Source organism: Maylandia zebra, linkage group LG13, assembly GCF_041146795.1.
Source record: "Maylandia zebra isolate NMK-2024a linkage group LG13, Mzebra_GT3a, whole genome shotgun sequence".
Classification (NCBI taxonomy): Eukaryota; Metazoa; Chordata; class Actinopteri; order Cichliformes; family Cichlidae; genus Maylandia; species Maylandia zebra.
In genome coordinates, this window is record NC_135179.1 from 20,447,243 (window position 1) to 20,460,303 (window position 13,061).

Below are 13,061 nucleotides of genomic sequence, written 5' to 3' on the forward strand. Positions count from 1 at the left end.
AGGTCATTTGTCTTCTGACTGCAACAGATGCTTGCAACAGCAGCAAATGTCATCAAATTAAAATTATCTCGACACCCAAGGGGAGCTTGTGGCTTTGCTGAGCGGTGACTAGCCAGTGAAGAATCTTTTGGTTATGGTTTGACTCAAAACGCAGAGGAAAGATTAGTGGTGGAGAAAAAGGCAATAAATATTTCTCAAATGAGCCGCGGGTTTGTTGGGGAAAGAAGAAAAACTATTTTCCTGTTTAGGTTTCGAAGACTAGTGTTAACTTCCCAGATGGCCTTTAAAAAGAAAAGGTGTCTAACCAAAAAATTTAGGGCAAAATTTATCTTGATGTTGGATGAGGAGAACAGAAACGGGAAATTAAATCAGACAAATATTTTTCTCACTTTAATGCAATACAAAAATAGCCCTTGATTTGTCTGCACACAGACTGTAATTGACACTTTCAACAACTTTGCGTGGAATATCGCTATCTTGCGATTCTGAACCATTTTTCTCAGCCCGCTATCAACATGATATGGATCGCGACACAGCAGATAAGGGAGTGGACAAAACAGCCTTCATTATCTTGTCACTGGTGACAGATAAACAAGTGTGGGTTTTTTTTTTTTTTTTTACGAAACACTTAAACCGAGTCCACGGGATTCAATACCATGGGCGAAATGTTTCTATAATGACACCAAGGCAGCAACAGATTTCTTTGGCTGTCACTGCTTATGACAGCACATTACGACCGCATGATCTGGTGTCACAGACTAAAAGGAGAGCCCCAAGAAAAATACGTCCTCTCGAACAAACATAAAAACCCAATATATGTTACTATGAGCAGCAATTTCAACTTTTACTCATGAAAGAGCCAATTTGTGGTGTCCATTGTATGTGCACATTTGTCACACTTCACATTCCAACAAATTTTAATATTAGACACTGATAACCCGAATAAAAACAAAATCTACGTTTTAAATCATGATTTTATTTATTAAGGGGGGAAACAGATGTTCAAATTTATGTGGCCCTGTGTAAAAAGGAAATTGCATCCCTTCCCTTCTCCTTGATAAAGAGAAGGGAAGGGATGCAATTTGTCTGACAAAGTGAAGTAGGCTTAAAGTCCTCAAAAAGCAACACATCATGTCATGATTTAAAAAACCCTTAAGAACAGGCTTAGAAACAAATGCATTGACATCTATCAGTCCGTAAAAGGTTACAATCCTTTTCTAAGGGTTTGGGACTCAAGTGAACAATGGTGAGAACAATTATCCACAGATGGAGAAAACAGTGGTGAACCTTCCTAGGATTGGTGGGTCTGCCAAAAATACTCCAAGAGCGCTTCAATGACTCATCCAGGAGGTCACAAAAGAGCAGGGAAAAGCATCTAAAGAGCTGCAGGCCTCTTTTCCTCAACAATAAGAAACTGACTGGGCATAAATGGCATCTATGGGAGAGTTCTAAGGAGAAAACCACTGCTGACCAAAAAGAACACAAAGGCTCACATTTGCCAAAAAACATCTTGATGTTCCCCAAGACTTTGGTGAAAATGTTCTGTGTACTGATGAGATAAAAGCTGAATTTCTTTGGGAGGTTTCAGACCCGTTACATCTGCTGCAAAACTAACAGAGTTTTTCATAAAAAACTCTGTGGTAGTGTGATGGTAGTGTCTGGGGCTGCTTTGCTGCTTGGTGATGGAACCATGAATTCTGCTCTCTACTCCTGAAGGAGAATGTCCGTCTACCAGTTTGTACCTGAAGCTCAAGCTCACTTGGGTTATGCAGCTGGACAATGAACCAAAAAATTTCAAAAACAAAACCAGAATTAAGTTTTTTTGAGTGGCCTAGACAAATTTCAGACTCAAATCACATTGAGATGCTCTGGTATGACCGTAAACAGGCTCCTAATGTTGGAAAGCCCTAAATGTGGCTGAATTAAAGCAATTTGGCAAAGAAGAGTGGGCCAAAATTCCTCCACAATAATGTGACTCATTGCCAGTTATCACATGCTTGATTACAGTTTTTGCTGCCAAGGGTGGCATCAGCAGTTATTATGTTTAGGGGACAATCAATGCAAGTTATCATTTACAACAATGTTAAATAAATATAAAAATGGTTTAAAAATGCAATTTTTTATTTCTATTTTCAAAGTCATCTGTTTTTTTTGTCATGGGCGGGTGGACAAAGGAGCCAGAGGCACAGGTTCAATACCCCTGACGTGGAGTTTAGTCCTTTCCTACCTACAGGCCAGGCTTATGGATCACATCACATTTAGTCATGAGGATATTACAAGACATCCTTTACCCACTCTGTGATTTGCATAGTTAGGACTGAATGTAATCAGATCTTCAACAAAAGCTTATTATTAGATTAAACTAATTCTGTGTGAACACAAAAAAATCTGAACTCATTAACTGTCTAAATGTGTGAAATGTAACCCTTTTTGCAGACTTGTTATCAGTCGTCAGTTTTAGCAGACAAATCTGCAATCACGCTCTTCTTTAATTTATTCATAATTTTCCTCAGGATCAAATTTTTCAGCCACATATTGTCGAAGGATTTGCAGCACACACTGTTCATTTTTCAAACCATAGAAAGAATATCTAAAAACAAGAGGTTAGTGTCTCTCTACTTAAATTGTCTTCTCCTTCTTTACATGTCTGACCTTCACTGTTTCTTAAGAAGTTAATGGAGCATGATTTTGAGGTGGAAAAAAAGAGAAATTTTTATCATTGTTATAGTGAGCAACCTTGATTCGGTGAATGTGAACACATTCGATACTGTTGCAGCAAAACTGAGCATTCATTAAACTGCAGCATGTCAGACATGTCTTCATTTACAGTAACAGGCTGTGTGTCATGCACAGGCCATATGATGAACAGATTATAAAGACTGAAAACACTGACACCAACATACCGTGAAAGAAGAAAATGAAACCATGGTGGTGGACATGTGACAGACTGTGCACGTTCTTATAATGAACAAATAAGGCCTACAGCATTCTGTTTAATTCAAGGAGACTGGCAGAGCTCTTAATAAGAAATCTGGCAGCTCATTCAAAGCTCAACAAACCTGCCAGAGCTTGTGAAAGTAGACTGTTGACAAAGGTGTTAACATGAGTATACAGAGATAAAGCCCAAGCTGAGGCTTCTCGAGCCAGATTGTTTGCACACTGTGATTAATTCTGACCATGCATGACCTTGTACACATGCAATGCCCTTCACAGAGCTTAAGTTAGACTTAAAGAGGTCAACACATGAAGTGCAGTGTTACCAATCATTGTGATGTTTGCGTCTGCCAGCTATTTGTCTCTGTGGCCAGAAAATAACAAGTCAAATTAATTTGGCATTCTTCAATCATCAGCTTTATTATAAGTGACGCTGTCATGTCAGATCACCTTTGACACCTGCGGCAGTATTGAACAAGGTAAATACATTTATCCAACAAAAACATCATATTAAAAGACATGAACAAACCAAAGAAAATGGATCAGTCTTAGCTTTTGAATAAATCGTGTGACATTTGTTGGATTACAGTGATTATATAAGATTGTTTTGTTTCCCAACATAATGCATTTAAGGGGTAGAGTCGTGCTATTAGTGCTATTATTGTGTTTGAAGAATCAAAAAGCTGTGTACTCAGAGACTCACTGGATTCGTAGAAATGTCTGGCAGTGTGAATGTATGTATTTGAATTTGAAGGTGTTAACAAAATCTATGTTTAAATGTGGGTGCTATGCATCAGGTAAACTATGCCAGTACCAGGCTGGACCCTCAGAACTGCCTTCATTCTTTGTGGTATAGATTCAAAACGGTGCTAGAAACGTTCCTCTGATGTTGGTTCATCTTGACGTGATAAAAACATGCAGATTTATCAGCTCCACATTCATGATGTGAATCTTCTGTTCCACCACATCCCAAACGTGCTTTGTTGAACTGAGATCTGGTGACTGTGGAAGCCATTTGAGTACAGTAAACTCCCTGAGATGTTTAAGAAACCAGTTTGAGATCATTTAAGCTTTGTGACATGGTGTGTTAACCTGCTGGAAGCAACTTGACTTAGTGTTAAGAAATATATTCTAAAACACTTCTTCAGTAAAGACTCAGAGAAGAGAAACACACAGAACTTCTTGCTAGCAAGGGCAGTCTCCAGAACTGAGACTCGCGCTGAGAAACTGCCCCGGTCTTTATTTATACTTCAGTGAGCGTTTGTTCCTTACATTGGAATGTGGAGGTGTACGTGTGTGTGTGTGTGACCCCATAAACGACTTCCCTTAACCTGCTGGTCTGGAAAATCCAACAGTTCATCTATATGTAAAGAAGGCACTTAGACTAAAACTGACATAGCTACGTTAATCCTACCGTAAAACAATAAGACAAGGTACGACCTCTCCCATGCTCCTAGGATGTGGGGGTGAACACCCTGGAATGTTACAGACCTCCTAGGATGAGACATTCTTTCAATATGCCACCAACTATATACTTCTACACACAAATGATTACATGCAGTATTCTACCATATGCAAACTTATATCATTAAAAGATTATACTGACTACTAAGTACAATTTTCCTATTAACACTTAGTTATACTAAGACTCAGAAGATGGGTGCACTGTGGTCATAAGGGCATGGACATAGTCAGGTATGGTGTGGCATTTGAATTATATTCAGGTGGTACTGAGGAGCCCAAAGTGCGCCAGTGAATTATCCCTCCCATATATCCTCGAGTATAATCTGAACTGTTGATACAGGGCAGGATGGATCATGTTGTTTGCACAAAATTCTGACCTCACCATCCAAATGCTGCAGCAGAAATTGAGACTCATTAAACCAGGCAATATTTTGACTGGTTTGATAAACAACCATGTCACATTCAAAGTCACCTTTCTTCCCCATTCCGATGCTCAGTTTGAAAGTCGGCAGCTTGTCTTGCCAATGTTCACATGACTAAATGCTTTGACTTGTTCCCATGTTACTGGCTGGTTAGACACTTGCATTACCAAGCGCCTGAAAGGTGTATCTAACAAAGAGTGGGGAATAGACTGCCTCAGGAAAAGTGCTCAGACATATCTTGTCCTCTGTACTAGATAAAAGACTTCATATTTTTTGCACACCAGTTGTATATAATACAATGATAAGCTCTATTAAAGAATCAAATTCTAACTAATGCATCTTTTTTTTTTAAGTTCTTTCACATTACAAGTTCTTTCAAAGTTAGCTCAACACAAACAGCAATTAGCTGTGCACAGTCTGGCTCTATTATGGAGATAATAATGCAGAATATTTAACTCTACATCCCTGACCAATTTTTTAGGTGGTCTCTAAGCTTCCTCACCCAGGACGTCTGGGCCAAATAATTAGGATAGTGCAGTATGAGTAAACCCAAGCACACCTGGGTCAGTTTTTACAGCAGTTTTAATTTTGTTTGACTTTATGGAAAAACAAATAAGCAGTGTATATCTCATTAAAGTATCTGTGTCACCGGCTATCTGCCAAAATGCTTCCATTGCAGTTTGGCCCAAGATGAAGGCCTCACAAGCGTCTGTCTTTACAGTAACGCACTGATTAGGCTTTTCTTTTCTTTTTAGATGCATAAATTGTGAGCTAACAGGACTGATTTCTGATTTGCAATTCTGCTTCATTGTAAGTCCTGGTAAGCTTTCTGTATCAGCTTCTGACAAAATTCAGATCTAGTTGTATGTGCTCTGTTTCTGATGGCCAACAAATGATCAACTGATGCTAATGTCTAATTAAAAGTGACCATAGCACGCATGTGGCATTGTGGTAGACAGCTACGCATCTCTGTGACTCTGCCTGCTGCATCATGTTGGTTTATGAAGCATAATCCAGCAAAATGCCAGCGGGAGTCAGTGGTAGGTTTCCACGGGGGAGCTCTGATTCAAATCGAGCATGTTTGTGGCAGGATGATCAACTTCTGTATGAGCTACACTCTACATTTCCTATTGAGCTGAAAAGAAACCTCTGTTTTGAACATATTAAAAGAGTAGCTGAATATAATTAGGCTCTTACAAAATAGTCAGTGTCAAGTATAAAACAGTATGGAACCTGACCCCTGCAATAAACTGCAGTTCCTCAAATGGCCACTTGAGGCCAGCTCCAACAGAGAGTCAATCAGAGCAGAAAGAAGAAGGGTGCGAAAAACAAGTTTGATCTTTCTTTACAGTAATTTGACATTCAGCATGGGTCCCTATGTAGTTAATTATACTAACAACCAATCCAAGAAACCTGTGATGCAAGTTTTGGTTAATGTGTCACCTGGTGCCACATCGTAATATTTTACTGCTAATAGATTTTATTATTTTATAGTTTTCATGTTTTTATTTTGGTATGATATTTGTATGTTTTCTGAAACTTTTTGGGGGGTTGTCTAACGTCCTTCCAGCATCTACCAAATGAATGCAATGAGGCACACTTGCCCTGTCAACCATGTTTAAAAATGGAGACAGGAAAGCGCCACAACAAAGCAAGGAAAAAAAGATGGGCAAAGGCACCCAGGGCTGGGAGGCCATGGAGTTGTTTTCTTGGGATGAATGCCTGGCACAGAGAAGGAGTGAGCTCTGGCAATAGCAGGAGACTCGGCAAAGAGAGACCAAAGAGACAAGTGAAGATGAGAAGGACCGAGTAAACTTCTGCTATACTGCTGGGAGTGTGCTCTTGAGAGACTGTTGTGGCTTTGGGGTTTTTCTTTTTTTCCCCCATTTTTCAGCTGCCAAGTTTCTTAGGAGATGGATATTTTAGGGCTTTTTTTAAAAAAAGGAAAAAAAATTAAAGGAACATTTTGAAAACACATCAGATCTCAATGGGAAAAAACATGCTGGGTGCTATAATGATATGGGGTGGGATGTGTTAGAAACAGAAGGATGCTGCATCATTTGATAGAAATATGATGTATTAACCTATAGAAGGAAATTTCATTGCAGCAACTCAAAATAATACTCAGTAGTTTGTGTGCCCCCCCCCCCATGCTTGTATAGATGCCTGACAAAGCGTGGGCATGTTCCTGATGATGTGGTCCTTTGATCTTCTACCAGATCTGGACCACAGCATCACTGAGCTTCCAGATAGTCTGATGCACAACCTGGCAATGTTGGTTGGACGGAAACATAATGTTCCAGATTTGTACTATTGGATTCATGTTAGGCAGGCACAATCAATGGTATAATTCCTTCATTCTCCAGGAACTGCCTGGATACTCTGGCATTAGGAGGAACCCAGCAACTATAGCACCAGCATATGGTCTGACAATAGGTCCCTGACAACAGTCAGGGTGCCGTTGCCTAGCCTGTAGCGGTCTGTGGATCTCTCCATGGATGTGCCTCCCCAGACCATCACTGATCCACAAAAAACTGGGCATGCTGAACAATGACAACATAAAGTTTTCCATTGCTTCTCCAGGCCCTTTCATGACTCTCACATGTGCACAAGGTGAATCTGATCTCATCTGTGAAAAGCACAGGGCACCAGTGGTGGACCTGCCAATTCTGGTATTTTATGGCAAAGGCCAATCTGCTCCCATAGTATTGAGCAGTGAGCACAGAGCTCATTAGACGACGTCTGGGCCTCTGGCCTCCCTCATGAAAGTTGCTTGTGTTTGTTTGGTTAGAGGCATTCATACCAGTGGCCTGCTAGAGTTCATTTTGTAGTGCTCTGGCACTGTGCATCCTGTTCTACTATAGTTGTGTCTTTAAAGACAGCATTGCTAAGCTTGGTTTCTTTACTTGGTTTCGGCTACTAGACACTGCTCAGCTCACTCTGGGTCCACAAAGGCTTCATCCAACTTTTCTTTCACATATGCATGAGTACACCGCAAATACACCTGTAACCATATGTTGCTTTTCACGATTTATCAGAGCACGTCTCTGACAACATGTTTTACAATGCAGCTCCTAATGCATTATGCAGCAATTTAAAAAAAAATAGCAGGACATGTATATGCCACTCCTCACCTGAGGCGTGAAACATCTGTCACTACTACTACTGACAGATGCCTGCTGTGTTGCATTATGTGCAGTTTATTTGCAAAATCCTAATAATATGCCCGAGGCAGCGGACATGTGCTCTGAAATTGGTACTAAAGTTTTTTTAATGTGATTTTATTGTCATGTGGAGAAGGTGTAAGCTGAATTTTGATGTTGCCTACCTTACTGCGTTGTGTTTTTTTCAAATTTCAGTAAATACGGGGTTTATTTTTCTAACTCAGCGTGAAATTAGTGTTGGAAATGTCTGATTAACTAGCAACATTTAACAGTTTTCTTAATCTTGCATTCATTTTGGATTAAAGGAGCATTTTTGTTAACATCCACCTGCCCAAAATGTACTTCCACGGTAATCATTTTCGGATTACTGCAATTAAAAGCTAATTGCTTCTTTCCCAGGTCATTTTGCAGACAAATCTTTACAAAAGATCTAAAATAACTAACCTAAAATCTCTGAATGAGTGGATATATTAAAAAACAACTAGTCCTATATCACGGCTGGTCCTGTGTACACACTGATTAGCATCAAATAATGCAGTTTACTACAAAAAAGTAAGAGGGGTCCTTTTTTAGAAGAGATTACTGAGTTTCTCACAGGTGCAAAAATAGGAAACTAAGGGGGAAAAGGCTTAGAAAAGCAGGTTTAAACATAAGCTGCTAAAGGTTCAACTAATTGCTTTGCATGCAACACTTTACAGCACGGGTAAGTTCTCGTGGTTGTTTTGCACCACTTGGTAATGAGTCACATGTTCACAAGTTTGTGTTAGGAGCAGCAAGAATGCACCAAGGAACTGAAAGTGGTAAAATTGTTCCCATCAGTTTTCCCTTTCACCAGCCAACAAACACATAAATAGATTCTCTTGGCTTTTAGCTTAACTTCTGATGGAGTGTTTAACCACTGTTTTCGAGCATTCTCCCTAAAAGCGTGCACACAGAAACATCAGGAGCGGATCTATAATCAGGTACTTCCCTACTGTTTTTTGGCAGACTTTGTGAAGTCATTAGTAGCTGCTTTTGTTCAGTGCGGTATCATCATCCTCCTGGCCCACCAAGACAAAATTCTTGCATGAATATTGGTTCAGTATAGCAAGAAGCATGAACTTCATAAAGCAGACTCATGCAGCACAGCTCCTCTATTAGACTTGTCACATTTGCAAAGCTTGATTAATATTTACAGCTTAAACTCAGCGAGAGTACACAACATGCACATTAATTATTGCTAAGTTCTCCAGGCTAGGTTGCTGGAGTCTTGGAAGTTGTTCCATACTGCACTTTAATTGCTGAATACATTATTTTTCATTTGTAACTAAGGGCATGTAGTGTCGAACGGTAGTTGTAATGCAGAGAAAAGCTTCACGCTCGTATCTTCCTCTTATTTAAACAAACCCCCGATACTGTAAACTCAGTACTGCTGCATGCTAATAAGGGTGATGAAGAAATGGTCAAGTCAGCAGTAAATGCGCTTGTTTGTACTGTACAGGACGGTGTAGGAATAAAAATTACAAAGAAAAATCGTGTAAAGTATTAAACTTACTGGTACTAGGAATTTCTTTATCTCCTCCAAGGCGTGACTCATGCGGGAATAGGCCTCTCCAGGTGGAGCAAAGACCTCAATTAAAACGTGCAGATCGTTACTCAGATGGGCGTATTTGGCCTCCCCGCTTTTCCTTAATTCTTCTTCCTGTAAAAAATAGAAGAGGAAGGGAAGTTTTTTGTGTGTTTTTTTTAGAAATTCACCAAATTAATATCTTTAATATAAATGTTTAATTTGAATAAATCAAGGTGCCATTTATCCTCCCTACAGATGCTGCACATCTGTAAACTGCTTTGGAACGCCACCTCCACCCCAGCTCCTCCTTTTCATGCTTTTTATGTCTTATCTATTGTCACTGATCAGTTCTGTGCCGGGGGCTTCCCATCATTCTCCCTGCCTCAAGCTCCTCGTGTATGCAGATGGAAAAGGGCGGGGAGGTGTGCTCTCCCCGCATTATGCTTTCCACGTCTGCACATGCCAGGCGCGAAGGGGGTCCCTGAACAGAGTCATGCCGCCAGATATCATTTACTTCATGTTGAAGAATGGTCTTTTTATTGTAGTGGTCTTGACTGAAAGAGCACAATACAAGCTTCGGGTTAACACATAGTAATTGCACTACTGCATAAATTGCTGGATTATCAAAGAGCTGTTTGATTAATTATTAATTTTGATATCAGTTTTTTGTTATGTGTTTATTGCAGATTTCAGGGTGGTTGAGGAGCAGGTGTACTAAGCAGGCAGACAGAGTGAGGTCTCCTGGTGGACAGGTGAGGCATTAACCTTTCGATAAATATTCTGAGATGGAAGAGAAAGGTAATGGATTGCCAGAGGAAAATATCCATCAAAATTAAGTTAAATGGGAAAATGAACAAATGCTTGCTGAAGCTATCACACTGATTTCCATTCTTGCTAGAATTCCAGCTGGATGCTTTTCTAGTAGTCATTTCCCCTATCATTGTTAATATTTGGTAAAAGCTGTGGGATATGGAAGTGAGTTTTTGTCAGCTTATGGAGAAAGTCATGCCAGGGAAATAATAACAACCACTGCTTTAAAGCAACGCAGCACTGCACATTTAGCAAAGATGCAGGGCAAAAAGAAAGAATTTCAGGAGAGAAAGTTCAGTTTGGATAGGGCACACTGCGCTGATCTCAATCTTACATTGTGCACCGAAGTAAACATGTTTTCAATACAGACTCCCACACAAAACTCCTGTTCACAGGAGCACCTTTAATTCTTCACCTGGGCCCTGCAGAGACCTGCCTTAGGCTTCACACTGACATTAACGGCTTAAAAGATCTGCAGTATAGCTCGGGGCAAGTGGTAACTGTGTTTTAAAAGGAGCGTTAAATCAATTCCACATTTAACAAATAATCAGAAGTGATGTGAGGCCTTTTTTCTACTTGTACTAGTTACAAACGCAGCGGCTGCATTCTGAACAATGTACAGAATATTCAGTCATGTCAGAATAAAGACTGACTAAGGATTTTTTTTTAAACCTGTTTTCATTCATCCTTCGCTGCAACAGTTGGGTATTGAGTGCTTTTCTCAAGGACACCTTGATGGTGGCTGTTAAGAGAAGTGAGAGTGCCACTCATGCACTTTACTTTATCAGCCAATCTGGGGCTTCAAACTTTTGTCCTTGCATCACAGGGCCGATGCCTTCCCTCTGGGAGAAGCCGGCTTTAATTAAAAATTTCTCCCAAGATGTCATCATTTTTCACTTTCTCTGTCAGCGAGCCTAGGTTATTGTGTATCTGATCAAAACATGCATGTGGGCAGACCAATCTGTCTGCAAGCTGGTACAGTAATTTGTCCCTGAAACGCTAGATAGCGTGACTGCCTGCTTAATTGAAGCTATTGTGTGGTTCACTGCTGTAAGGATTATATGTTGTGTATATAAACAATATTCTGTCCTGCCTGCGGTGTTAACCTTGACTACCAGGAAATAGTCTGGAACCAGAGAGGTGAAATAAGGACTTTTCAACTCTATGATTAAGCACCACATAAACTCTTACTTGTACACGAAGTGTAATATTGAGCATATGGTTTAATATTAGCTTGTGAGGTGCTCTTGTGAAAATGTTCCCAGCCTACCCTCCTTACCCTACTGCTGGGCTGATGCTTCTAAATGTGGAACTGGATAAGGTGGCAGAAATGTGTGTAGGCAATGTGCTTTTGAATGTAATAGGGCTTTGGCGGCGTCTGCTCGACACTGCCTTGTGGCCAGATGCCTTGAAAGGCTGCCAGCCTTTCACTCAGGACCTCTGGGAGCCAGTCTCATCACAGAATGCCTCAGACTTGCCTAGACCGTACACAAAATCAATACCCCTCAGATAACACCAAGCAAAATCAGATCATTATGTAGCCATTGTTGGTAAGAGTCAACTGTTAAGAGTCTATTATTGTCCTGTGTGCTGGGTGAATACAGCCGGGGACTTTATAAGGACAAGGACTAGAAAAACAACACGTGTCTTCCTCAAGATGAATTTCCATGTCAGCGACATAGCAGGGGACATAGTGAACATTAAAATTGCCGCTTGCTCAGTATAACAATCTCAGCAAAGCATGCAGGTAAATGAACTGTTATGTTGCTGACAGTTTGACTGTTATTAACATTTTAGTGCCTCTTTACTTAATTTAGCACACCAAAGACAAGTTAATGTAGCACATGAGCAAACTCAATGGACTTAGTGGCAGTAAGCCAAAATTGTAAATGAACTCCTGCACCAGCCAAGGTACATCCAAGAATTAGATGGTGCAAAAAAAATATCCTCATCTCAGTGCCTTCAAAAGGAAGACTTTCCATCTCACCATTAGGTCCATAAAAGGTCACTTTTATTGTATTAATTTCTATTTACAATACAAAGTTTAAACACTTATTACTTAGTCTCAGTTATTCAGTTATATAAATTTTCTGTAACTGATATTTGGTATTATCACACAGAAAATGACTGATTTCATCTATTCTGCAGATAATCTCAATCTATTTGGTCCATTTTTAAAAAAAAATGTGTTTGCATGTATAGCATTAATATTGATCTTGGTAAAATAAATATTAATAACTGCATGTGTCTTGTATTAATAATGCTGTTTCCAGACATTTACTGCAGAGCTGAACATATCTAGACATTACCTGACTCGAGGTGCATGTGAGAATCATAACGTCTAATGCAGCCAGACTGGACGTTAGCCTCTCAGCTCTCTAATAAAAACACTGTGTGATGTTAGACTGTGCTGATGTGCGAATAGAGCAGCTAACTGTCTGGTGCATTCATCTCCAGCAGGTGACCATCACGTGTGCACGCTCTATCCTGACAGCTTGTCTAAATCACACTACTGAGTTTTTTTAAAATGGTAGGACTCTGTGTGAAACAGGCTATTTTCTGCTGCGTGTTATCTTAAAAGAAAGTGTGAAAAAAAAAATCCAACTTGTTCATGTCTAAAAACAGAAGCTTCTTTAGTTTGGGCATACATGGCTAAGTACATATCAAGATCATCCTAAACCTCCTATACTGAAAATCTAAGGGTCACAGCATAACTTC

General features: G+C 39.9%; 1 protein-coding gene across 1 annotated transcript in view; it reads right to left on the bottom strand.

The window, feature by feature from the left end:
• The window catches only part of khdrbs2 (KH domain containing, RNA binding, signal transduction associated 2), a 78,681-nt gene that overhangs the window by 38,077 nt on the left and 27,543 nt on the right, over positions 1 to 13,061 (bottom strand). The window contains exon 4 of the mRNA XM_012920390.2: positions 9,519 to 9,665. Within this exon, the coding sequence (XP_012775844.2) occupies positions 9,519 to 9,665 (147 nt within the window). The remainder of the gene's footprint in view (positions 1 to 9,518; positions 9,666 to 13,061) is intronic.